General features: G+C 37.8%; 3 protein-coding genes across 3 annotated transcripts; all 3 read right to left on the bottom strand.

Moving 5' to 3' along the window:
- Nucleotides 1-299: 299 nt before the first annotated feature.
- On the bottom strand, nucleotides 300-4,297 carry LOC121734444 (mucin-3A-like). The gene is made up of 3 exons (XM_042125056.1): nucleotides 4,070-4,297; nucleotides 1,106-2,944; nucleotides 300-350 (listed from the first exon to the last, which is right to left on the bottom strand). Exons 1-3 carry the CDS (start codon nucleotides 4,295-4,297, stop codon nucleotides 300-302), a joined length of 2,118 nt encoding a protein of 705 aa, XP_041980990.1.
- An 8,978-nt stretch (nucleotides 4,298-13,275) lies between these two features.
- Nucleotides 13,276-14,891, bottom strand: LOC121734314. The gene is made up of 2 exons (XM_042124844.1): nucleotides 13,788-14,891; nucleotides 13,276-13,484 (listed from the first exon to the last, which is right to left on the bottom strand). The coding sequence occupies exons 1-2, from the start codon at nucleotides 14,497-14,499 to the stop codon at nucleotides 13,306-13,308; spliced, it is 891 nt and encodes a 296-aa protein (XP_041980778.1). The 5' UTR covers nucleotides 14,500-14,891; the 3' UTR covers nucleotides 13,276-13,305.
- A 10,909-nt stretch (nucleotides 14,892-25,800) lies between these two features.
- On the bottom strand, nucleotides 25,801-27,587 carry LOC121734051 (cytochrome P450 6B6-like). Its single transcript, XM_042124455.1, has 2 exons — nucleotides 26,232-27,587; nucleotides 25,801-25,982 (listed from the first exon to the last, which is right to left on the bottom strand). Exons 1-2 carry the CDS (start codon nucleotides 27,571-27,573, stop codon nucleotides 25,807-25,809), a joined length of 1,518 nt encoding a protein of 505 aa, XP_041980389.1. The 5' UTR covers nucleotides 27,574-27,587; the 3' UTR covers nucleotides 25,801-25,806.
- Between the last annotated feature and the right edge of the window lie 332 nt (nucleotides 27,588-27,919).

A 27,919-nucleotide genomic window follows, 5' to 3' on the forward strand; every position in this document is an offset into this window, starting at 1 on the left:
ATCTTATATTCATCCACACAAATAAACACACAACATGTACATGAAATAATATACGTAGTTTCTTATACTAATTAATATTATTTTATTTACACGTTAAGTTACTGACCTTCCATATAGAAGGTTTATTAAATAAAGCTAATTATTTTTACTTCTGTATGTATTATAATTTATACCTATATTTTTTTTATTACACTTCTTGCACAATGTACAATGGCGGACTTAATGCCATATGGCATTTTGTGGGCATTTTGTGGGACTAGTAAGTCAACCATGGGGTGGTAACAGAGAATAAACTAACATCACAGGCAAAGAATTCTATTTAAATAGAAGTCTTTGATCACAGGTGCTTTCTGTGTAGAAAAAAATAAATACAAATCAGATAAAACATAAAAAAATATACATTATTATACAATACTAGCTGACCCGGCGAACTTCGTATCGCCTAACAGTCGATTCTTTAACTTTTGTATGGGAGTATAGAAAAGTGGTGTTTTTAGACTTTTTCAGGAAATTTTAATTTTTTTTAGAATTTTTCTCTCCGTAAGAACTATCCTCGTACTTCAAGGAACATTTAAAAAAAAGAATTAGCGAAATCGGTCCAACCGTTCTCGAGTTTTGCACTTAGCAACACATTCAGCGACTCATTTTTATATTATAGATTATCTATAATCAGCTTTCGTATATTGCATAAAAGAATCTAATATTTTATTTCAAACGTTTTTTTAGAGACAGAAATAGTTCTATCTGGTATGAGAAAAAAAACATTTGTAGATCACTATATTTTGTGAACATTAACGGGTATTCTATTGTTAACCCTACTAAATGAATTTACTCTACTTGTCGTAACCCTTGGCATGATAATAGAAGGTGGCACTTCTGGTTGGTCCATAAAAATTATTGGCGCCTCATTTTTTTTGGCTTTTCTTTTGCCTAATTGATAAAAGGCAAAACATATTAAGCATAGTATAATTAATGATACCAAAACTACCATTGTTATTGTAAAAGTATTCCAAAAAGTTCTGTTTGGGTCTATTACTGGTGAAGATTCAGGTGGAGTATTCAGTGTTGGTGTTGACACAATCTCAGGATCAGGTAAAATTGTTACTTGGGTAGATATTAATACGTCTTCTGTTACTGGATTTTCTGTATTAGTAGTAAAAATGTCTGGTGGTAAGTTTGCAGTGTCATCTGTTGTAGATGGCATGTCAGTAATAACTGTTGGTTCTCTTGTAGTTGTATCTATTGTTGTTATTTCATCAGTTATTGTAGTGAGCTCCGAAGTTGAAGGCTCCAAGACGGTGCTCGTTGAAGCTCTTTCTGTTAAAGTTGAAATTTCAGTTGTAATGTCATCTGTTGTAGATGGCATGTCGGTAATAACTGTTGGTTCTCTTGTAATTGTATCTATTGTTGTTATTTCATCAGTTATTGTAGTGAGCTCCGAAGTTGAAGGCTCCAAGACGGTGGTCGTTGAAGCTATTTCTGTTACAGTTGAAATTTCAGTTGTAGTATCATCGGTTGTAGATGGCATGTCGGTAATAACTGTTGGTTCTCTTGTAATTGTATCTATTGTTGTTATTTCATCAGTTATTGTAGTGAGCTCCGAAGTTGAAGGCTCCAAGACGGTGGTCGTTGAAGCTCTTTCTGTTACAGTTGAAATTTCAGTTGTAGTATCATCGGTTGTAGATGGCATGTCGGTAATAACTGTTGGTTCTGTTGTAGTTATATCTATTGTTGTTTCAGTTGTTATATCCGGTATTAAGACTGTTGTTATTTCATCGTTTGTTGTAGTGGGCTCTGAAGTTGAAGGCTCCAAGACGGTGGTCGTTGAAGCTCTTTCTGTTAAAGTTGAAATTTCAGTTGTAATGTCATCTGTTGTAGATGGCATGTCGGTAATAACTGTTGGTTCTCTTGTAATTGTATCTATTGTTGTTATTTCATCAGTTATTGTAGTGAGCTCCGAAGTTGAAGGCTCCAAGACAGTGGTCGTTGAAGCTATTTCTGCTACAGTTGAAATTTCAGTTGTAGTATCATCGGTTGTAGATGGCATGTCGGTAATAACTGTTGGTTCTCTTGTAATTGTATCTATTGTTGTTATTTCATCAGTTATTGTAGTGAGCTCCGAAGTTGAAGGCTCCACGACGGTGGTCGTTGAAGCTCTTTCTGTTACAGTTGAAATTTCAGTTGTAGTATCATCGGTTGTAGATGGCATGTCGGTAATAACTGTTGGTTTTGTTGTAGTTATATCTATTGTTGTTTCAGTTGTTATATCCGGTATTAAGACTGTTGTTATTTCATCGTTTGTTGTAGTGGGCTCTGAAGTTGAAGGCTCCAAGACGATGTTCGTAGAAGCTATTTCTGTTACCGTTGAAATTTCAGCTGTAGTGTCATTGGTTGTAGATGGCATGTCGGTAATAACTGTTGGTTCTGTTGTAGTTATATCTATTGTTGTTTCAGTTGTTATATCCGGTATTAAGACTGTTGTTATTTCATCGTTTGTTGTAGTGGGCTCTGAAGTTGAAGGCTCCAAGACGATAGTCGTAGAAGCTATTTCTGTTACCGTTGAAATTTCAGTTGTAGTGTCATTGGTTGTAGATGGCATGTCGGTAATAACTGTTGGTTCTGTTGTAGTTATATCTATTGTTGTTTCAGTTGTTATATCCGGTATTAAGACTGTTGTTATTTCATCGTTTGTTGTAGTGGGCTCTGAAGTTGAAGGCTCCAAGACGATGGTCGTAGAAGCTATTTCTGTTACCGTTGAAATTTCAGTTGTAGTGTCATTGGTTGTAGATGGCATGTCGGTAATAACTGTTGGTTCTGTTGTACTCGGTACTTCTTCTTTGTAAATATCACAGATGCTATCCTCTGCATTTACCGATGGTTGTATGAATCGGAACGAGTCAATTATAAGAACGGAATTAGCTGAAGCCATTCCTACGAATGATATCTGAAAGACGAAATAAGTACTTTAAGTAACTAATAGGTCATAGGTAACTTTTTAAATTAATTTAACATGGCTTTTCAGTGTTATTTTTAATAATATAATTTAATACGACACCAATAATCCACAACTAAAAAATGGACTTAATATACTTTCAATTTTCATAGTATCATTAATTTATAAATGATACTTGATACTGTATTTATTGCGCTTTAAAAGCTTTTTTAAAAATTCAATTGGAATATTTGAATCCTGTAATATACTATTAGCAACTACATTAGCTATGTAATATGAATACATACAATATTTGTATTAGTTGAATAAAGTATCCTTTAATATTAATTTTTATTATAACTTAGAATTCAGATAAGCCCTTTAATTAGGAAACTAAAAACAATTTAGGGAATATCCCTTATTAAGTAACTATAATAATATTAACATTTATCGTTCGCATCGTTGTAAAAAAATTTCGCCTTTCGCAAGAGAACTGTACAATTTTTCGTGGAAAAATTAAATATTTAAGGTGGTTCGGCATTTTAAGAGTAATGGAGTTGCAAACTGATAGACACACCAGCGCACATTTTTTATTCATTTATGGAAATTTTATTGACCTTATTCTATTCATCTCATTAATGAAAACTAAGGTTTTACGTACGACCTCATCCACGTAAATCTATTTTTGATTGAAATGTTTTAGGATGCTCAGGATAGTTTTGAAAAAAACACCTTTCTTAGCAAAGGTACACACCATACAAAGAAAACATGAGCTTGTTTGATAGGATTTGGTTTGAGCTATCTATCAGACTATCAGCTTTAGGCTGCCTTTCACAGCACATTCAAAACACATTCCTGCGAGGAGTGTGTTTTTGAAAACCAATAAAATCGCTTCATTGACATGACTTTGCCATGACATCGCTCAGCGCGGCGATGCTATTGGTCCTCAAGAACACATTCCTCGCAACACAGCTCCGGTCAGCTCTGGTAGAAACGCAGCCTTAAGCTCTTTACATAGATTCAAAACTGCAAACTTACATATCCATCATACGAGTTAGCTCCTGTCACAGCGAATCGGATTACATGCCAACCGGCCCCGAAAGACGGATTGGCAGCGTTGAAACTAAAACTTCCAACCGTCGGATCATCATCACCACCGATGCCTTGGAAAGCCAACACTGTCAACAGATCACTTGGCACTGCAGGATCCAGGTAAATATTCACTTCCACATACCCTTGAGAGTTCATAGGAAAAGGGAAAGACGAGATGCAGCTCATAGCAGCTGACGCGGGGGTTATGAACGTCTCACTATTGGGATAAGGACTGTCTATGACCAAATCTGAGTAGTTTCCAGATATCCACATCCCCAAACCGACGCATGTTCTTAACTCGTTCGTGAATTCCTCGAATTGAGTCTCGAAGTCGTAGGTAAAACAGCTCTGAGCTACGACACTATAGCTCAAAAGCAGCACCAATATGCCATACATATTATTGTTTCAGCGCCAGGAGCACACTAATTCTAAGACGTTCGAACTACTTATACATTTATTATTACGATAAGATATTATAATTCGATGAATCTGAATAATGTTTTTAAAGAAATGACTAACGATATGAACATTTCTTTCTTTATACAGACGTCGAACGTAGTAGAAGCAATTAACAGAAATTGATAAAATCTAAATTCTAATGTAGACATCGGAGAGATTAGGATTATTTATCTATTACGGTAGGCAGCGGTAGGCTCAAAGAGGAGCCGACATAATACTATAATAAATAATTATTGCTTTGCGGTTTTTGTCGTGTCATAAAACCTAGACAATGTGTAGTCCATAAAGTTAATACTTATACCTTTCGCTAGGTATATTAACTTTATGGTCTAGTCTGTCCAATAGACATATTATGGTTTAAAAAGGTTCAATTGTGGCCCTTTTATATTAAATATATTGACTAGATGTACTACGTACCGTAGTGTGATTTGCACAAACATAATATTTTAATACAAGATTTGCTTAATTAATTGATTAAGTAATTGTAATTAACTTTTTTATTTAAAAAAAAACAGCAAATTACCTAGGTTTAGGCGTTTGGGCTTTACTAAGTTTTTAAAAATAACTTATCCATATTATAGGATAGAATCTAAAATTGTATTTCTATTAGATTTTGTTTCAAGGATGTAAATCCACTTGTAATATTTTTATATCATAATTCACAATAATTAACATTCAACTGACATGATCCGACCAAATGACGTTTAGCCTAAGAAAATTAAGCCGAAAATGGACGATCAGCGGAAATAATTCGTGTAGTTTTGAAAATCGCTACAGTTATTCCTTGAGATATCCAGATAAACATATCGAAAATCCCCAAGGGTGGGGGGTGAGCTAAAGGTGTAGGGGGGGGTCAAAGGACCCTTTTTTTAGATTTTAGCTCATAAGTCTAAAACCTGCACAAATAGCGTAACGGTTACTTCTAGGAAAACATTCTACATAAAATTTCCTTTAAATTTGATCCTATAATTTTTTTTGTATGGTCGACACTTTAGAAGTTACAGAGTGTTCAACTTTATATAGGTATAAAAAATGAGACGGTTTTATAAATAAAATAAAATTGGTATGTTTTCAAAATGTATTCAAAACTAGAAAATAATAATTAGACAGTCTTAATTAAATCAATAATTTTCTTCTACTACATCATCATCATCTTCACCTTCTATATCTACCAAATCTACAGGTACGCCATTTGTACACGAACCCAAGCAGCCGTTGCATACTAGACTGCACGTGATACCAGCTTTTCGGCATCCACAATTACCAGTGCAATCACTTTTGCAGCGACAAAATATTGACTTCAGCACGGTGTCAGGAGCTGGAGGATCATGAGTGGTAACAGGCTCGAGGTTTCCATCAGCTCCTCGCTTCCATCCCCACATTTCAGGAGGCAGTGCGTTACCTAACCACTCTTGTACTTGGTGGAACACTCGGAATGAGTGAAATTTTGCTGATCCTTTTGTAGGTGGGAGAGAGGAAAGATCTGGTTTGGATTTGGTGCTGGATTTGACAAAAACTGAGTATCGATGTCTGTTAAGATCAAGCTGATCAGTGGCTGCACGATACATCGTCAAAAACATCCTTTCTCCTGACTCTGCTATTTCTTCAGATGTTGATGTTGGATTGTAGAAGATGGCGGCAATATCCTTGATTTTTGGTTTTTGATCAAATAGCTTAACAACTGACACTTTGCCTTTCCTGTAAATAGCTGAAGTTGTGTCGCGCCAGGTAAGAAAGGAAAGAGAAGCATTTGCACTGCTTACGTATAGCGTCGTCCTTATCGCTCGTAGCTCTTCGATATTAGGCACACATACAAAACGTGTGGAAAGAGTGACTAGCATGGAATTAGTAAGAACTTCGTACAGCTGGAAAGCTTACTGTGCATTAAGCATGCGACGAGCGAGAGGTCATTAATCTTGGTCTGTCCCTTTCAAACTAGTGTAACCATGCTTCTTGCCTATGTGTAAATCTTAAGACATTTTAAAAGAAAATCGCACAACTGAGAAGCTCAGTTTAGTAACAATTATTGAAATTAAATAATATTAAACTGAAGCAGGAAAGCGCAGTATTAAAACATGTCGTTTATATAATATTTATGCCTTATTTTATCGTTTTCTACGAAAAATGCTTTTTTCAATTTACTACCAATGTATTATCGTATATTTTACATGGCAATTGTGCGAAAGGGACAAACCAAGAAAATCGATTTCTCGCTCGTGCTCGCTACTATAAGGAGATATTAGTTAATAAAAATAATACTTTAGCACATGGAAGTAAGATTCATTTTAATATTTCAAAATGATGAAGTAAGCCTTCCAGCTGTATAGTACTTCCTAATTCCATGGTGACTAGTCTAACGTTTTGTAATAATAGCAGCTAGGACAAATAATAATTATCTGTGAATAGCAGGTATTTGAATCAGAATAAGTTGTTTTCTTAGTCTCGGACGTTCGATGCGTGTTATTTTCGAGATTCGCACTTTTGAGGAATTTGACCCCCCCTGTAGTTCCTAAAGTATCGACCGTACAAAAAAATTTATAGGACATAATTTAGAGGAAATTTTATGTAGAAAATTTTCCTAGAAGTAACCGTAATGCTATTTGTGCAGGTTTTTTACTTATGAGCAAAAACCTAAAAAAAGGGTCCTTTGACCCCCCCCTACACTCTTAGCTCACCCCCCACCCTTGAGGACTTTTGACATGTTCATCTGGATATCACAAGGAATAACTGTAGCGATTTTCAAAACTACACGAAATATTTCCGCTGATTTTATTAATTTGATCGTACTAGTTGGTCTGTCAACTGCCTTGGCCCTTGGAATCAATTTCCTCGATTGGTATATAATAATTATGTACCTACAATTTTGTTTAATCATTAAAATTTTATGGAGTAGTACAATAATAATTATTATGTTATTTTAAGGTGTTTGTAAAAAAGATAATTTTGTTAATGTTGTTTACAGGTACATTATTATTTTAATTAGTAAATAAAAGTATTTTACGTCCGCTTCAGACGTTTTAAATATTAATTCTTATATTCGTTCTAACTATGGTAGGTAATAAGCCGAGGGTAACAATGAAGAGGTGAGTGGAAGAATGAGTTAAGTAACATTTTTGAAAATTTACGTTTTTTTGCATAAATGAAGCTTCTAGGACTTTTACGTATACTTAGTACTTACAAAGTTAGCCAGATGATGAATCAGGTAAGTTACAAAGTTTGTCCAAATGACTATGCAAGAAGCTTTATGTAAATTTCAAGTGCCTACCTGTTGCTATTATTGATTACGAGCAAATAATGCCAAAAAATAACGTTTGTTGTATAGGAGCTCCCTTAAATATTAATTTTATTTTTCTTGTCCTAGAAACCAATCGTCCTTATATGACTGTCTTCCCAATTCCATTCCTGACCCTATAAATTTTAAATCGAATTTATCTTATGTTAATACTAAACACCCTTTTTATTGAAATTTTGTGACATATATTTCGTAATAACAATAATATATTGTGATGTTTTTACTAACAATTGTGTTTGTTTTATTTTAGGTGAATCAACTCCTGTAAATATGCATTTTTTTAACTGTACCCTTGTTACTTCACCAGACCTTCACTACAATTATAGAGCAAAGTCTTTTCGAACAACTCTGACACTGGTATTAAGTGGCAACTGGCAACTCACTGAGTCCCCCATTATAAAGAAGAAGAAACATTTAAATTGAAAGAATTTTAGCTGCAATTTTTAATTACATTTCTCTATTGTATTTATTTATCATTCAATAGAATATTACAGTAGTTTATAAGGTGTAATTGAAATAAAAAATATCGTATCTTTATAACATAAAACAAGATTGGAATAATCATTAATTTATGGTCCTTATTTATAATATTATTACTTAGGTGTAATATTTGCCGACAAAGAGTTTGAGTTTTTATCTATAGTCCTGTAATTTTAAACGAAGATGGTAAATTATTATTATTATTATATTTTTTTTATGAAATAAGGGGGCAAACGAGCAAACGGGTCACCTGATGGAAAGCAACTTCCGTCGCCCATGGACACTCACAGCATCACAAGAGCTGCAAGTGCGTTGCCGGCCTTTTAAGAGGGAATAGGGCAATAGGGGAGGGTAGGGAAGGGAAGGGGAGGGTAGGGAAGGGAACAGGGTAGGGGATTGGGCCTCCGGTAAACTCACTCACTCGGCGAAACACAGCACAAGCGCTGTTTCACGCCGGTTTTCTGTGAGAACGTGGTATTTCTACGGTCGAGCCGGCCCATTTATGCCGAAGCATGGCTCTCCCACGTATAGCATGGCTCTCCCACGTATTTTTCAATATCAATTAACGTTTTTGCATAGAGTCATCTGTGTTAAAGGTCAAAATTGGATGTATTTTGATGGCAACGATTACCTAAGCCATCTGTACTCTCTAGCCAATAAATGCTAATTACAAACCAATGTTTTTTCGCGTTAATCATTATTTAGTCACTTTACCAAACTTATTTTGTCTACTGCCCACTTCGAGAACAAATTAAGTTTTAGCGCCCCCAATTGTTTCACCCAAGCCTCTACACAACGCCCCTATTTTTTTCTGGCTTCCGTCCCCTTTTAGTCCTGCAGCGCCCACAAGGGGGCGTTATCACTTATCAGTTATCAGGCACTTTGGGAAAGGCTGCTAAAAATCAATTGTTAGTGTAATCTTCACGTATCATACCCAGGTCCTGATAAATAGATCAACAGCGACGTGTATCTAAGACGCTATAATATTTAACCCATTTTTTTGTCCAATTTTGAATGCAGTCTTGTTTTAAATGTGGTATTAAGAGCTTCATTTGTAACGTATCAGTCAACGATGCATTATTGTATTGAGAAGCGCGGTGTTACTTTTAATTTTTTAAACATTCTTGTAGGGTTGTATTACTAATTGTGTGGCTACCCTCAAGATAGTATGTAATTTATTTGATGCCTTATTCTCCTTTTAATTACAACTAAAAGAGCATACCTAATGTTTTTTGTGATGTGCAAGGGCAAGCGCGTCATTCCTTCTGCCATACAAAGATGAAAAAAAAAAGTTACTCTTTCAGCGCTGCGATTTTCACAACGAACTCTATATAGGGAACCCATAAACACCCTAAATTATTATCACTTAGTTTCGTTACATTCTGTATAATATTATGTTACGCCATAGACTAAGTGTCACCCCAGACTTACAATTTAAAGTTGGCCGACTATCGTACAAACCACAGAAATAGATCAAGATAGAAGCGCCATGTCGCTCCAATTTGTAGGAACACGAGCGTAAGGCGCTTCTATCTTGATCTATTTCTGTGGTTTGTACGATAGTCGGCCAACTTTAAATTGTAAGTCTGCGGGGACCCTAAGGAAATACATACTAGTATTTCCTTAGTCTATGGTTAAGCTCAAAGATCAAAAACGCTGAGCAAGCTGAAAAATAGGTCACAACGTGTGGACTGTGGTCAGAGTAAAACATCCACAACGCGAAATTCGTGTTATGGCTCCAATGAAAACGCGCACGATAAGTTGTGGCAATCACAGAAAGACTAAAAAGTGAATGTCGTGTCGTGGGCCGTGGCTGACATGCTACTTGATCTCAAGGAGATTTCGATTTTATAATATATGCGTAAGACATGAAGAAAAATTGCACCTTATAACTCTTACATAAATCTATCTCATATAGACGCATAGACATGCTTTTAAAACTCCCCAGTTTCTTTTAAGGCTAACTGGAAAAGATGGCCGCCAAGAGACCCGCAGTGACACAATATGGGAAATAAATAAATTATCTGGTACCTTGGGATTAGGGTGGAAAATGTGCTGATATCCTGTTGATATTACAATGCGAAAGTTTGAAAGGATAGTTAGTAAGGGAGGTGACTAAAAAGGCAATTTTTTTGCCATTTAGATTTTGGACGGTCGATTTTCGCCGTGCGGCCAAAGTTATGCGGGTTTAGTCACCCGTGTAACCCCCCTTTTATTAGATGACATAAAGGTACAAGTTGGAAGCCCGCTACATGAAGCGGCAGTAGACGACGTGTCGTCGCGACACTACATGTATTTCTAATTTCTATGAATAAGTGTCGCTAGCTGCGGAGGGTATTTCATAGAAATAGTAAATACATAGAAACAAATAGTGTCCCGACGACACGTCCGCGTCGTCTGCAGTTGTCGCGTGTCGCTCGGTCCCAACTTGTACCGACAATTAATATGTATTCTGTGCTTAAGACGCGAATCATTTTTTTTGCCCTCTATTTACTCAACTTCAAATCAATTTTCGTGCCCACAGCTGCAGTGCAGCGCCCAGATCAGAAAAAAGTTTAAAAGTAAGTATGTAAGTATATTAAAATAATCAAAATTTTGATAAAATACAGCGTAATTAAATAAAGCACATTAAACTAGTGGTGGATTTTTAGTAGAAAACAATAACAGCACGATAGGACCAATAAAAAATTGTCACAGATTTATACAACTATATACTTAATATTATATAGTTATTCGTTATCTTATCTTATCTTATATGTATATAAAATTCTCGTGTCACAATGTTAGTTACCGTACTCCTCTGATACGGCTTCACTGATTTTTACCAAATTTTACATGCATATTCAGTAGGTCTGAGAATCGGCTACTGGCTACTTTTTATATTAATAAGTACATTTGTTGAATAAATAATAGTAAATTATTACAACTCGAGACTGACGGCGACCATTGTTTGTGCGACGGGTTACGGGATAGCGATGGACGTTGCCATGACCCATGGTGCCATACTTATTTAGTCACTTCAATAAAATAATATTATGGGCGAAATACTTTATATTATGGCAAAACAACATTTGCCGGGACAGCTAGTATAATAAAATAATAAAGAAACACGACCTCTGTGGGTCAGTGGTGAGCGCGTTGAGAGCTCAAGCCGGGGGTCGCGGGTTTGAATCCCGCCGACGAAACAAAAAGTTTCAAAGTTCCTGGGTCATGGATGTGTATTAAATATGTGTATCATATTATAATAAAAATCTTAATGTATATGTTACCGTTAGAATGCAGAATAAGTTACTGTGCACATTAACTAGGTAATCTGCAGATTTCCTGATACCATCCATCCGTTAAAGTGTGAAATTTAAATCAAAAAAGCTTTCGCACTTTACCTAGTTAGTTTGCATAGTAACGAATAGTATATCGTTAAATTGCCAAAGACAGTGAAGGATGTTTTGTTTCGCTCCTCCGCTAGGTGGATTTTGTTTGTCTCCCTCTGTTGCCGCGTTCGATGATTTGATCAGTTATATTTTATCAGTGGAGTAACATGGTAGTTAAAATTGGATATTTTATTCCTTCGTTGTTTTTTTGTGGCGTTTTGGCTATACAGGGTGTAACAAAACTAAGTGATAATACCTTAGGGTGTGTTATGTGTATGTGTCCCTTATGATATAGAGTTCACTGTGAAAAGAGCCACGCTTAAAGGGCAAAATCATTTTTGTGATTGTATGAGCAAACGCCATGAATTTTCCCAAACAAAAAAAAAGTGGCTCTATCAGACTGCCACTTTCACAGTGAACTCTTTACAAGATGTTAGTGTAAACACCGTTATCTTTGAAACCATCAAAAATGAGCCCGTCAAAACGAACAACTTTTTCTATGACAGCAATGCTGGGAACTCAAAAAAATCCGTCTTCATACCGATACAAATTGCCGATACGGGCATGGTTTCAATTGGATAACCCATACACACCCCAAAATTATTATCACTTTATTTTGTTAAACCTTGTATAATCATAGCCAGGGTCAAGTAAAAGGCAGGAAAATAATGTTATTGTAAAAAAAATAGCATTGAATTTCTATTTGGCAAAATCCAAAGTCTAGTCAAAGTCTAAGTAAAAGTCAGTGCAGTGAAGGAGTCAAGTCGGTCGATTAAGAGAAGTGGTAAACGCATTACTGAAACTTTCCATGTGTTTAGGAGGGAAATGGCACGTTTCTGGAAGTTTTATCTTTAAATATTTATCTGGAAGTTTAGCCTACACTAATTGTGCATGATAACTAACATTTAAAACCTAGATTTCAGGAAACTAATACAAAAAACACAATTTCACTCTTTCATATTCGCGGCAAAACTCTTGCTTCGTAAAAGTCCTAAAAAAACTTTGTCTCAGGGAGATCGCAGACGACAGACTTTTTGTGCGATCGAGTCTGCGGCGCCCATACAGTCGGCATGGCGCGGCCATGCCGACTGTCTGGGCGCCGCAGACTCGATCGCACGCGCCATGCCGACTGTATGGGCGCCGAGACTCGATCGCACAAAAAGTCTGTCGTCTGCGATCTTCCTTAAGCTTGTCACCCTACGACTGTTGTTGTTTTTTTTTCTAGTTGATAATAATAATATGATCTGTTATATTTCATCAGGAGAGGAATATTTTACCTCAAATTTAATAATTTATTCCTTTGTTGATGTTCAATAAATTATATCAAATAATTCCCTACAACTAAATAACATGTTTTATTCAAACAACAATCTGTTTTATGCATTTTACCGTATGCATGGTCGTTAGTCTGCAGATTACCTATTTTTAGGTAGGGAAACCTTAATTAATATAAAAAAAATCAACACCAATTCTATAAATCTAATTTAACACTTTAAATAAAAATTAAATAACAAAACTAAATCACTAAATTGCTAACAAACTAATTAATTACAAAATTAAACAAAAGAAAATAACAAAACTAATAATTAATTACAAAATAACGGACACAAGCAATGGCACGTCTATCTCGCACGAATTCTCAAGGGAAAAAGAGAACGAGTCACGTGGCGAGGCAGTTTTTATACACTCTGAGAGGTAGGGGGGTGGCTAGGTGAATCAGCTTCTGGTGTTGCCGCTAACACGGCCTCTCCTGACAGTCTGACGTCCTCGTCAGGCTTCGATGATGGACCGGGTTGTTCTTGAGTAGGATCGGACTGAGCAGTTACGGCATCTGCTGAGACGTCATCATTCTCCTCTCCTGGAATTACATAAAAATAGCTCTAATACAGTTGTAACAACATCAAAAACTGGTCCGATTTTTATAAATGAGTAACAAGCAAAAATGGTACCGAAGTGCGCATTATATAGTCAACTACATTATTTAGCTAGCTAGCTTTCAGGCATAGGCTCCACTATTAAGCATACCCGTCAGAACTGCCGTCAATAATCATATTGCTCGGACTTCACGTCAAGGCATAGGCTCCACTATTAAGCGTACCTCCGACGGCTGTTCTGGCATAGGCTCCACTATTAAGCGTACCAAACAGACTTGTAAACTCACCCTCAAAGAATGCTGCGCAGGTCTCCGGGGTCCACTCTCCTCTCCAGGGCACCAGGTACTGCGCGGCCGCATAAGTAACCTTGCCGTATGCTCCGCTGACCAGCTTCAGCTCGTAGCGCCCATGATCGAGCACTCGGGTAATTCGGTAAGGTCCACGCATTCCTGGATCCAACTTGCCCTGTGACTGGGAGTACTTGATCACAAATACGAGATCATTCAATTTATAGATGCGGGGAGGCTCACGATCTTCGTTCACCCGTCGATCTTGTTCGGCTTGATTTCGTGTCAACCGTTCGGTCGTCCTCTGTCTTCGTAATTCGCGTAATGACTCACGATTGTCAGTAGAATTTTCTAAAGCCACATCGCGTATTAACGAGCGGACTACCGGTAATGCATTTTCGGACCCGATCAACAAGTTTAAGGGAGAATACTGCGTTGTCTTTTGTTTTGTGATATTTAAAATTAATTGCAGTCGCCACAACTCCTCAGCCCATTCACTTTTCTTTTGATTTGACTCGATACGAAGCATATTGAGAATCGTGCGGATATAGCGTTCGGCCTGGCCATTAGCTTGATGCATCTCAGGAGTGATGTGATGCACTCGGCATCCTAACTCATTAAGAAAAGATAAAAAACTCGAAGCCTCAAACATTCTACCTCTATCACAAATTAAAGTGTTGGGAGTACCGAACAAGGAAATAATTAATTGCATGGCTCGCTTCAGCTCAGTTAAATCTTGTCGGTGAATAGGAATTAAGTGACAAAATTTGGAAAAAGAATCAACTGCAACTAATATGTGCTTAAAACCTTGTGATTCTGGTAACGGTCCCAAAACGTCAAGGTGTAGAGTGTCAAATGGAATATTAGGCTTGGCCCATGAAGTAATTGGCTGTAATGAGGATCGTGGCACACGTTTATGAGCTATGCAGGTTAAACAATGCTTAACATATTTGGAAATAAAGGTCCTTAGACCAGGAAACCAAAAATATCGTAATATGAGATCGGCAGTCTTTTCGACATCAATATGGGCATGTTCGTCGTGAAAAATACGAAGCAGACTAAGTCGATACCCCTTAGGAATAAAACAGAGGAGGCGCCCCTCTTCGCCCGTAGGCGTAGGTGTATAGCGATAGTACAAAAGATCACCCTTTTTGACGTATCTCGAGGCGTCCAACTGTCCCTCGTCTAGGGATCGCAACAATTGTTGCGTTTCCTCATCACCCGATTGTGCGATTTGTGCCCAATTGCGTGGTTTGGTTATGTTGTTTACAGTTGCAACAGGGTTTCGACTAAAATAGTCAGCATGCGGCAATAAGACCCCCTTTCGGTACTGAATATCAAAGTCGAAATCCTGCAAGTAAACCCACCATCTAGCTACCCGTGGTAACAGGTCCCTTTTTGTCTGAGTAGATTTGAGAGCGTTACAATCGGTTACGACAGTAAAATGCCTACCAATGAGATGATGCCTAAAATGTTTAAGGGCTTTTACCACCGCAAGAGTCTCCAGTTCATAGGAATGGTATTTAGACTCGGCCCCCTTAGTGGCCTGGCTGTAATACGCCACTACCCGTTTACTACCATCCCTATGAATCTGGAGTAGGACCGCACCGTAGCCCGCGCTACTCGCATCTGTATGAACCTGCGTGGGTAGTTCAGGATCAAAAATACAAAGTACCGGCTTACTGGTAAGACACTTAATGAGTTCCTGGCGAGCCATTTCCTGTTCCTCACCCCATACAAAATCGACGCCTTTCTTTGTTAACCGTGCTATACAAGACGTTTTTAATGAGTAACCAGATATGTATTTCCTGAAATAGCCCGCCAGGCCCAGAAACTGTCTCACTTGCCGCACGTTTTGAGGTACACTTGAATTTATCAGAGCCTGAACTTTAGCTTCAGCCGGTCGTATGCATCCGTCCGATATTATCCTACCCAAGTATTCTATCTTGGTACATAGGAAGGAACATTTGCGTAAGTTTATCGAAAAACCTGAATTTGTTAACGTTGTCAACACACGATCGAGTGTTTGCAAACCTTCCTCAATTGAGGAATGCAGTATTAAACAGTCATCAATATATACCAAAACTAAGCCAGATTCGATAAACTCACGCAACGTTTTTGATATAATTCGCTGATAAACTATGGGAGCATTCGCGAGACCGTATGGCATTTTAATATATTCGTAATGCCCTTCGGGCGTAACAAAACCAGTAAGGGGAATAGAATCGTCCTGTAACATGATTTGGTGGAAGCCGGTAGCCATATCCAAAGTTGTGAACAATTTCGCTTTCCCTAGTCTGTCAAGGTGGTCATCTATTAAAGGAAGTGGGTATCGATCTTTTACGGTTATCTTATTTAGTGCACGAAAATCCACGCACATCCTATCTGAGCCATCCTTCTTTTTGACTAACAAGACCGGGCTAGAATAAGGCGACTCCGACTCACGAATAATATTTTTGGACAGAAGGTCTTTAATGATATCCCGCACCTTTAGTTTTTCGTTAAAAGACATTTTGTAAGGTCGATAGTATATCGGAGTGTCATTATTCAAGCGAATTTGCATTTTACCGGTGGTAACGGTAGTCATGGCGGTACCCGAAATCATAAACTTAGAAAATTTATCAAGAATAGACAATAAAACTTTCAAATCATCGCCCACTAATGTTGTTTTAATTTCATTACACTCGATATTCGCTTGAACATTGCACACACGATTAACTGAAAGCCCGCGAGTCAAACGTTGCAAACTTCGTGTACGGACGTACGTGACCCCGTCTCTATTCAGTACATCTGTACCGATAATTATAGGCGCATTCATACAACTCTCTAGGCACAATTAGCAAATCAACTTCCAAAGTTATTTCCGGGAACTCGATTGTCAGTGTCACGTAAAATTCAACAAAAATAGTTGTGTCACTAATACCCTTTAACTGACTGTTAATAGGTTTCTTACAACACGAAAAATGATTTACAACATCCGAGGATATTAATGACACATCTAATGCACCACTGTCAATAAGTATATCAACCGGAATCCCCTGAATGATACCAACCATAACGTCATTATTTTTACTAAAGTCGGGGGTAGAACAAAAATTAACTTTGTTTTTATTACGTTGTGCATCCGAACGTTGTTTAGCAAAACACGAAGTAATATCGTGCCCACCCTTCTTGCAATAAGCGCACGACAAATTGGACTTAGAACTATTATCACTCGAACTAGGTAATGCGAGTATTTGAGAGTTAGTTTTTTGTTTAGGTTTCTTTGGACAATTAACCTGTTTGTGTTGAGTGTCGCCGCAAATAAAACACTTCAATATACGTTTAAAAGTCGACTTGTGTCGAGATTGTTGAGAAAATGAAGACATAGGTAAAGATTTAGAAGTAGGCTTAGTAAACGTCGACAAAAAGTCGACCATATTGTCGATAGTGAGTTTCGCATTAGTGGCACACGCCTTGATATGTGGGTCTCTAATGCCACGAATTACGATTGCGATCATAAGTTCCTCGGACAACCCCTTAACAATTCGTAATCGTAATAACGATCTACGCGCGTACTCCGCATAAGTGGAATATTTTTCTGAATCCGTATTCATAACTTCGAAAAGAATATTAGCCACATCTATCTTTTTTACACATAACGATCTAAAATCATTTTTAAAGGTACTCCACGAACGATCGTTGGTAACCCACTCACTAAGCCATTGTTTCGCGTTCCCCTTTAAACAGTTACCTACCCGCGACAGGCACTCATTATCTGACCACTTATTTACAAGCTGTGCCCTATCCACCTCGGAAAACCACTGATCTACATCGTTTACATCGGGATCAAAGTTAGAGACGTAATAGTTTTGTGTATGTACCGACCTTAATGATTGAATTGCGTCCACAATTCTTTCCGTAGAGCAGCCCATGGAGTCTCCGTTAGCAGCGCCGGGCGTATTCGACCACCCCGATTTACCTTCCAATGCACTCAACCGCGAGGCTATCGCCTCGAGCGATTGTGCGTAGTCTCGATGCAGCGTCTCGTCCCTCGGTTCCAAGTATGATCGACCTGGACTCGGACGCTCCCGGCCAGAACACCTCGATCGTGAACGCCGACGACGACACCGCTCGTGCTGTTCACGCGAGCGATCACGGCTCCATCGTTCCGAGCCCGAACGGTCACGGCGAGATCGCCGCCGCTCCTTTGTGCGTCCCCGAGACGTGCTACGAGACAGCCTGCCGTGCGAGATTCTACTACGCGAGCGTGCAACGCGCTTCCCCCGTGTTTTTGACCGTGAACGATTCGATCTACCCATGACTATTCTAAATTAGCAACCTTGTTGGAAAATAATAATTGTGGGAGTGTTTTCTTTATCCCACGCCTGATTTTAGGTAGGGAAACCTTAATTAATATAAAAAAAATCAACACCAATTCTATAAATCTAATTTAACACTTTAAATAAAAATTAAATAACAAAACTAAATCACTAAATTGCTAACAAACTAATTAATTACAAAATTAAACAAAAGAAAATAACAAAACTAATAATTAATTACAAAATAACGGACACAAGCAATGGCACGTCTATCTCGCACGAATTCTCAAGGGAAAAAGAGAACGAGTCACGTGGCGAGGCAGTTTTTATACACTCTGAGAGGTAGGGGGGTGGCTAGGTGAATCAGCTTCTGGTGTTGCCGCTAACACTATTATATACCTGGTATTCTGCAGATTATCTCGTTAATGTAAGAATCACCCAGATAATCTGCAGAATACCTTGTTAATCTGCAGTCTCTGGTTTACGCACATTAACGGTACGGTAGTTACGGTATGTATAATATCTTTATCGTGATCAGACACGATATTGGTACTAAGCTATTTTAACCGAATTCCAAAAAGGAGGAGTTTATATTCTGTTCGTCTGTTTAATGTTTTTAATTATTTTTACTTGCAGGCTGCGGCAAAGCCTGTTTTATTTGGATTACTAATGACTTAATGAGGCAGATTTAAGTGATTACACAAACGTAATTTTTATAAGAATTTTGATAAATATTCTATTTTAATAACAAAGCTAAGATAAGATTGTACACTGATTTTTATTTGTTAATCTTTTAAGTCTTAAGACATTTTGATAATGTTAATGCCATTTTTTTCTCTCCTCTATGACCTTAAGGCTTCTTATATCTTAAGATTCTACCGTAAAATTCTGCATGAATCGTTTTTTTCAAACAACAAAGTGTTCTGAAAACATGATAGTTTTAAAAAAGGTCGTGGTAGGCAGCTACCACGACCCTGCAAGCGTCATAAACTGTCAACGGCTGCCATCGACTGCCGGCGACTGCCGCGGGCACTAGCTGTCGACTGCCGCCGACACGTGCTGTTCGTCTGTAATAGTATTGGATCCGACCGTAAGCACTGCAGGAATCGTTTTTTTCGATCAAATATATTTTAAAATAATCTTTAGAACGTATAGAATGGATTAATGTTAGGTTTCCTTGTTAAAAGTAGCCGCAAGTACCTCTAATTGAGCAAAATGAAAGCCCGTAATACAAACTTGCGTGTATTCAATAGAAAAGTAAGGGAATTAAGAAGGAATGACATTGAGGAATGACAGGATAATACACATAAAATAAATGTTAAATAAAAATATCAATCTTGCGAGATCTCGACGTCCTCAAATAATGCCAGGCATAATAATTGTAGGCCTGAACATTTGTCATATACAAAAGTGATGGCAACCCCAGTTTGCAGCTATCGTGCAACTGGCAACCATGGAAATTCATGCACAAAATGCATAAAACTTTAATTTGTTATCAAAATTATTTAAAAATCGATGCTTCAATTTTGATGGACATAGTTCATGTCTGTTTACGGGCTGGCAACCCTAGGTTGGGGCCGACTTAGAGCTGGCAACCATTTATACCTTATTTTCTCACGTCATTTTCTTTCAAATGATATAAAATTTCATTAAAATTTACTGAAAAAAAATATACATGCAAATTAGGCATTTATCTCATGAACATTCAACTTAATTAGAGGTACTTGCGGCTACTTTTGACAAGGCAACCCAACATTAATCCATTTTATACGTTCTAAAGATTATTTTAAAATATATTTGATCGAAAAAAACGATTCCTGCAGTGCTTACGGTCGGATCCAATACTATTACAGACGAACAGCACGTGTCGGCGGCAGTCGACAGCTAGTGCCCGCGGCAGTCGACGGCAGTCGATGGCAGCCGTTGACAGTTTATGACGCTTGCAGGGTCGTGGTAGCTGCCTACCACGACCTTTTTTAAAACTATCATGTTTTCAGAACACTTTGTTGTAAGATTACAATAACATTACCGTACTTACTTTTCAAATATAAATTTACCAAAAAACAGTAAAAAATGCAAAACATCGTTAAATCAACGTTTTTAAGCTAGCTTAACGTTAAAGTAATATTGCTCATCTGTCAAACGGTGTCGCTTAGTAGAGGCGGTTGTAGGCCCCCAGTTGTGACGTACCGCCTAAAGGTAAGCGTCCACAGGTCAGTATCATACGCAATGGACGTCTTGCATCAAACGGATAATTTTTTCACAGTACGTCCACTGTATCGGCAGCGTACGGATTACCAAGTTGCCAATATGTTTATCTCTTAATTAGTCCAAACAAAGTTCCTAAGTCAAAATTTCTGGTTTCGACTAGCCTAGTAAATGAATGCCCAAAAGGGGGTGTGGATGGAAAAGTCGAAAGCAGAAATTTTGACTTAGGAACTTTGTTTGGACTAATTAGGAGATAAACATATTGGCTAGTCGTTAATCCGTACGCTGCCGATGCCCGATACAGTGGACGTACTGTGAAAAAATTATCCGTTTGATGCGAGACGTCCGTTGCGTACGATACTGACCTGTGGACGTTTACCTTTTACGCGGTACGTCACAACTGCAAGCGTGACAAACTCAACTGCTGCCAACACGTGCCGTCGACTGCCGTCGACTGCCGCCGACACGTGCTGTTGCCTGCCTTTGACTGCCGCCAACGCGGTCCGCCTACCAAGCCGTCCGACCGTGCCGTAAGCGCTTTAAGACACAGAATACATATTAGTTTAACAATCTAAGGGTAAATTTATACTAGCGCAGAGTCAAAGCGCGTCGAAGCGAATTCCCAAAAACTGAACATAGAAAATTCAACCTCAACTCCAGAGCGTAACGTTTCATTCAGTGAATTCGCTAGTCATTAAATTAAATAGTAGATTCAACCAGATGATTGCGATATATGTACGATGCCCTTACTTTACTCTACTCAACTCCAAATATATTTACAGCCAAAAAACGGTAGTTTGTAATAACTTCCACATTGTGATATTTGCTTGTGGAAAATATTCGCTGGAACTTTTTATCCGAACAAATAACAAATAAACACATCGCCAATGCAATTAATCAATGAAAAGCTTTTCGCAAACAGGAGTGGGGAAATATCGAAATAATACAAGAGAATTTTAAAGTTATTGTTTAACGCGATGCGCGCTTCGCTCTTGGTCTGTTTGATGTTTCTACCTGTATTATCCTCTCTATAGGTACTTAATGCAACAATTTTATAAGTTATAACATAAGGTAAATTGTTCATTTTCCCCTCATAATTTGAATAAACCTTGTAACTTATATGCTTCATAATCTGGCTATACATAAAATACACATCCGCATTCAAATTATTTTTAACCGACTTCCAAAAAGGAGGAGGTTATATTATGTTCGGCTGTGGATATTTTTTTTCTGATATGGTATATACTATATAATATATTATAATATTAAGTATGTATGGTATTATTACACTTGGCTCTCGACTCTAAGGGCCTTATCACACTGGCGATTAGCGAGCGATTTGAAAGCGACGCGACTGCGCAGCGCACACGCCGCGATGACGCCGCGATTGCGCGGCATGCACGAAGCTTGCCTTCGGCGTTTTGGACACTCAGCAGCAAAATTTCTGACGTCACTCCCTCGACGAGTCTACTATATGTATACAGTGTGTAACAAAAATAAGTGATAATACTTTAGGGTGTGTACGTGTTCCTTTTAGAGAGTTCACTGTGAAAATAGCAGCGCTGAAAGACGAATTTTTTTTTCACTTTTGTATGGGCAAGGGCCCGAGCGTCACGAGTTTCCCCATACAAAAGTGGAAAAGAAATTTGGTCTTTCATCGCTGCTACTTTCACAGTGTACTCTCTAAAAGGAACACGTACACACCCTAAAGTATTATCACTTATTTTTGTTACACACTGTATACATATAGTAGACTTGTCGAGGGAGTGACGTCAGAAATTTTGCTGCTGAGTGTCCAAAACGCCGAAGGCAAGCTGCGTGCACGCCGCGCAATCGCGGCGTCATCGCGGCGTGTGCGCTGCGCAGTCGCGTCGCTATCAAATAGGGAGGGTAGGGAAGGGAATAGGGTAGGGGATTGGGCCTCCGGTAAACTCACTCACTCGTCGAAACACAGCGCAAGCGCTGTTTCACGCCGGTTTTCTGTGAGAACGTGGTATTTCTCCGGTCGAGCCGGCCCATTCCTGCCGAAGCATGGCTCTCCCACGTATTATATATCTCTACAAGGAACACGTACACACCCTAAAGTATTATCACTTATTTTTGTTACATTCTGTATAATAATAATCTGTGTAGACGAGTGTACAAAGTGGCGTCCACGCCACGCCGCGATGACGCTGCGCTGTAGCGACATGCACGCCGCGCAATCGCGGCGTGTGCGCTGCGCAGTCGCGTCGCTTTCAAATCGCTCGCTAATCGCCAGTGTGATAAGGCGGATTTGATTTCTATGTTGGATCAATTAAAATATTTCGTTCTAGTTCAGATAGGACAATGCAGATTGCAGGCTAATCACGTGATTGTCTATCAAAAAAGGGAAACTTTTTTTATAAATATCAAGTAAATTTGTGTGTATAGCTTCATTTTGATAAGACGAACAACAATTTCCTCTGCGAAAATTTTCAAAAGTGGTAGCTAACAGATATAGAAAGGATTTCATATTTCGAGTTGATGGTCCTAAAATATTATGGATTGTTCTATTTTAGGACATACTCTTAAATTAAATAAATATTAACCTATCAATCAATATACAAAAAATCTGCCGGTTAGGGTTCCATTTTAGGGTTCTGTAATCAACAAGTCGTCGTTGACTACGGGACCCTACAACTGAAGTTTTACCCTTTATGAGAAAAATGATGATGATGACGATGAAAAATTGGATTACGGTCTAGAATTCACCTTTCAAGAGGTCTTTAATGGCGAGGTATTTGCATATTATATTTGGCACAAATCATATTCAAATTGAAGAAGCGGCGCAAGTCTAATCAACGCTATTCTAATTCTAATCCGCCTAGCGCCTGTACAAATGTAGGCAGGTGTTCTATTCACGATAAGGTTTTTTGCTTTAACCTTTAACTATGGGCATCTAAAAGTTGTAACATAGTTATGGATATGGGGTCTGACAGACCGCTCGTATTTTCATCTGTTTTACAGGTAATTTAAAGACTTTTTTGTATTATTTTTGCTTAAATGCCTTAACACACAATTGATTTAGGGAATGCATGGGTTAAATATCCAAAATTTTAAATTATATTGTAAAATGAAGCATTTTAAGCAAACAAGTCACTTTTACGACTTTCATTCACCTGTGGCAAAAAAATTTCATTTTTATATAATAAACATAAGTTTGGAAACTTTTAGCCCTGTACAATACCTACTGAACCTAGCGCCTGTACAAATGTAGGCAGGTGTTCTATTCACGATAAGGTTTTTTGCTTTAATATTATCCTTATTGACTGCAAAAAGTTTTGTCTAGATTTGAAAACCAGAATGTATGAAGGCCATTCTACTGAGCAAGGTTCTGCTTCGATGCTCTATGTCTATTATTTATCAGTGTTTTTAAATCTTTTTTATTTTGCGACCCCTTTACGGATTGAAATATACTGGCGACCCCCTCGTGTAGAAGGCCAAAGAAATAATTTTATTAATAGGCTACAGGTAAGTTAGTTAATGTTTTTTTTTCTAGTTAGTTTATCTATCATACGTCAGCTTTTTCTTTCTGTCGGCGACCCGCTGAGTAAGGCTTCGCGACACTACGCGACTACAAAATTATATACAACTAGATGTTCCGCGCGGCTTCGCCCGCCTAATTTAGGAATTTCACGGAAACCGAATTTTTCCGCAAAAAATAGCTTATATCCCTTTGCGTGGTCCATTCTTAGTTAGTAGTTATTAAGATTTTAAGCAATTTCATATGATTTTCCCCGTTTTTCCACATTTTTCACTATTTCTTCGCTCTTATTAGTCCTAGCGTAATTAAATATGTATAGCGTATAGCCTTCCTTGATAAATGGGATATCTAAAACTGAAAGAATTTTTCAAATCGGACCAGTAATTTCTGAGATTAGCGCGTTCAAATAAGCCCTTTCAAATAATTCCCCCCCCATTTTTTTTTTCCACATTTTGCGTGATAAAATATAGCCTACAGCCTTCCTCAATAACACTGAAAGATTTTTTCAAATCAGACCAGTAGTTACTGAGATTAGCGCGTTCAAACAAACAAACGAACAAACTCTTCCCAATTATAATAATAGTATAGATATAGTATAGATAGTATAGACTAGACGTTCCGTGCGGCTTCGCCCTCGTGAAACTGGAATTTCACGGAAACATAATATAATTTACACAATAATTAGCATAATATATTATGTCTCAGGTGATCTATCTCAGAAGTTCGTGAGAATAATAAGCACTTTAAAAAATCCCGTTTTTTTCACATTTTCCTCTGTATCTTCGCTCCTGTTAGTCTAAGCGTGTTATTTTTTTTTAATGAAAGAAGGGGGCAAACGAGCAAACGGGTCACCTGATGGAAAGCAACTTCCGTCGCCCATGGACACTCGCAGCATCAGAAGAGCTGCAGGTGCGTTGCCGGAGGAGGGTAGGGATGGGAAGGGAAGGGAATAGTGGAGGATAGGGAAGGGAATTGGGCCTCCGGTAAACTCACTCACTCAGCGAAACACAGCGCGAGCGCTGTTTCACGCCGGTTTTCTGTGAGAACGTGGTATTTCTCCAGTCGAGCCGGCCCAGCTTTACCGTTGTTAGCGGCGGCCGAAAAGGAAGATCTTCCGACCGAGAGAGATAGCATGCTCGGTCAGGCCGAAGCCCACTGACGTCATCTCAGACGTTGTATAATATATCTTGCCGTTCTCCGGAGCTTCAATAGCGCGATGCAGGATTGTTAAGCGAATTGTGGGTACCGCCACAATAATATTAACTATAGACGTGTCCAAACGGTGTCCGATTCTTTGATTATTTTGATGTTATGAAATATGGCATTCTTCATCAACGAAATGGCTCTTTTTTAAAGATCGTAAGTTCCTTATTATTTAGAAATTCGGCGATCTGTATTATATAAGTACGCGATACATCACACACTCTACAAATGTTGTGATTTGTGATAGTTGATTACGATCCAAATATCACGTACTTATAGATATAAAGTCTGTAGCATTCGCAGATTTTTTTAACTTTTAACTTTTTGGGGTAAACATGACTGTATATTGTATAATCAATAATCATACACTAAGTACGCAGGTCAATTAGTAACTTTGATAGCGCTACTGATATACAAGGACACCGCATCTCTATTTAGTTATAATGTGACTATAAAATATTATAGTTGATTATTTTTAATAAAATGAACAATAATTCTTAATGCTTTATTTAAAAATATACCTTTTCTCCACTATTAAATTGAAAACTTTCTCTACGAGTTTTTAAAGTATAATCAAAATTTGCTTTTCACCATTTTTAGAAATAGTTATTTAATTTTATCATGAAATTAAATTTATCGTTTATCATTAAATCATGAATTACGATTATCAATCAAACTTATAACACCCCTCTTTTTTGTCGGGGGTTAGAAAAATAAATGATTAAGTATACTCGTAATAGTATCATAAATGTTAGTTAGCTAGTTCAAAATTTATTATATTTTTGCTATACTTAATACAAAATCATTGAGCTTTTACATTTCTCGGAACGATATTAACATAAATTCCACCCAGTGGACTGACGAGTAACCTATTAGGGTCGAATTCCAGATTTCCCGTCTTCGGGGATGGTTCCACGCGATATTTCCTGAAGAATTTCATAGCAAAAACCCTGGTTTGCAGTTTGCCAAATCGTATACCTAAAATGTAAAAATAAATTATTGAGCGGCAAAAAGAATCGTTTATGAGTAAATTGCCCGCAATTTTATTCCGTAAAACATTAGCAATTACATAGCAAGTATATTTTGCCGTGATCAAAACTATTGTCCTAAATGCCACCAAAATCTATCGTTTTAGATGATGGCATGTTTAAGCGGACAGATAGACAAACTTTTCATATTTTAGTACTATGGGGATAATTATTATTTTTAAGGGTGTAATTTTCTCACCTATGCAATTTCGAGGGCCCACTCCGTAAGGCAGGTAAGCACAGCTGTGTCTGTTTTGCTCATTTTCCGGGGAAAATCTTTCCGGATCAAACTTTTTTGGATCAGGATAGTATTTCTCATCGTAATGAATTCCTAGAGTCGGTATCATTATTACTGTATCCTTTTCTATTGTAAAATCCATACCTGGTACCTTATAATCACAGTTAGATTTTCTGAAAATTGGAACTAAAGGATACTTCCTATATACTTCGTTAAACACTTTCTCCATGTAAGGATTATTGCAGACGCTGTCGTAAGTGATTTCGTCCTTATTCCTGTTCATCACTTCATCGATTTCTTCTAGTAACTTGTTTTGTATTTTTGGATTCATAGCGAGTTCATATACTAGATATGTTAGTATAGTTGCACTGGTTTCGTAACCAGCTATGTAAATTACAAAAGCTTGTGCAGCTATGACTCCATCTGTTAATGTCAGTTTGAGGTCATCTTCACCATTCCCTTTATTGTTTTGTCTGTATGTTATATCTTTTTGTTCCCTCATCTCCAGTATGATATCCATAAAATCATTTCTAGTAGATGGTTTTCCATCTCTTTCATTGATGACATTAGATACCATTCTGTCGAAGAAACTTGAGACGTCCCTAGGGAATAGAGAGATATTAGTTTTCTTCAAAACTCCTGGAAACATCATGTCTATTTCGTGAAACGGATTGCAGGTTAGAGTGAGCTTATCTATTTTTAAGAGCACGGCCATAAGAGATTCACTGATTGTGTCAAACTCGAGACCGAACGCACACGACGCTATGGTCGAGCACGTGTATCTTCGTATTATTTTTGTTATGTCCTGTTCTTCGGTACCTGTTGTAATATCGTCTAGATATCTCATTATTATGTCACTCTTCTGCTCAATCAGGTACACCATGTTCTTGAGTTTGCTCGTCGTGAACATTGGCGTGAATCTGTTCCTCAGTACCCTCCACGTTTCTCCATCTGCGTGGAAGAGATTAGCTCCCAAACCTTCCTTGCTGAATTCCACTCCGCGGTCTTGGAACTTATCGAAGTCTTTAATCATGATGTTTTTTATAACGTCCAAATCGGTGACTAGGATGCACGGTGATGTCATCCTATACATTCCAATTAGAGGAACATTCCGGAACTCATTATAAATATTTCGTAGGGTTTCCGCCGAGTTTTCTCTTCTGAGAGCCGCGTTTTTGTAATTACCAAACAATAAAATTGGCTTCGGTCCTGGAAGGCCTTTGTTCTTCCAATAATTGTTTTTGTGTCTGAAGTAATAAATTAAAAGAACGGCTACAATAGCAAAAAAATACAACACTAACATTATGGATGACCTTCGTTCACAGACTGGCTACAAACTAAGTATGTTTACATTACAAGTCAAAACATCAAGTTTAAGTTTATAATATTAGGCTTCTTACAGACGAACGGTGCGTGTCGGCGACATGCGTCGGCGGCAGTCGATGGCAGACGTTGACAGTTTATGACGCTTGCAGGGGGCCTACCACGCCACGACCTTCCCTAAAACTATCTTGTTTCCAGAACACTTTGTTGTAAGATTACAATAATATTACCGTACTCACTTTTCAAATATAATTTTACTAAAAAACAGTAAAAATGCAAAACATTGTTAAATCCGCTGTGAAATATCAACTACCTTAAGATCGCTA

This window comes from Aricia agestis, chromosome 15 (genome assembly GCF_905147365.1).
Source record: "Aricia agestis chromosome 15, ilAriAges1.1, whole genome shotgun sequence".
Taxonomy (NCBI): Eukaryota; Metazoa; Arthropoda; class Insecta; order Lepidoptera; family Lycaenidae; genus Aricia; species Aricia agestis.

What these genes read in the sequence shown, in the direction of transcription:
- LOC121734051 (XM_042124455.1), bottom strand. Translation starts at nt 27,573, where the DNA reads ATGTTAGTGTTGTATTTTTTTGCTATTGTAGCCGTTCTTTTAATTTAT. An exon ending in GGGCCCTCGAAATTGCATAG is followed by an intron (nt 25,983 to 26,231) that starts GTGAGAAAATTA and finishes TTTACATTTTAG; the next exon opens with GTATACGATTTGGCAAACTG.
- LOC121734314 (XM_042124844.1), bottom strand. Translation starts at nt 14,499, where the DNA reads ATGCAATTAATTATTTCCTTGTTCGGTACTCCCAACACTTTAATTTGT. An exon ending in CTGCGCAGCATTCTTTGAGG is followed by an intron (nt 13,485 to 13,787) that starts GTGAGTTTACAA and finishes ATGTAATTCCAG; the next exon opens with GAGAGGAGAATGATGACGTC.
- LOC121734444 (XM_042125056.1), bottom strand. Translation starts at nt 4,297, where the DNA reads ATGTGGATATCTGGAAACTACTCAGATTTGGTCATAGACAGTCCTTAT. An exon ending in GTGGTGATGATGATCCGACG is followed by an intron (nt 2,945 to 4,069) that starts GTTGGAAGTTTT and finishes TTCGTCTTTCAG; the next exon opens with ATATCATTCGTAGGAATGGC. An exon ending in ACGTATTAATATCTACCCAA is followed by an intron (nt 351 to 1,105) that starts GTAACAATTTTA and finishes TTTTCTACACAG; the next exon opens with AAAGCACCTGTGATCAAAGA.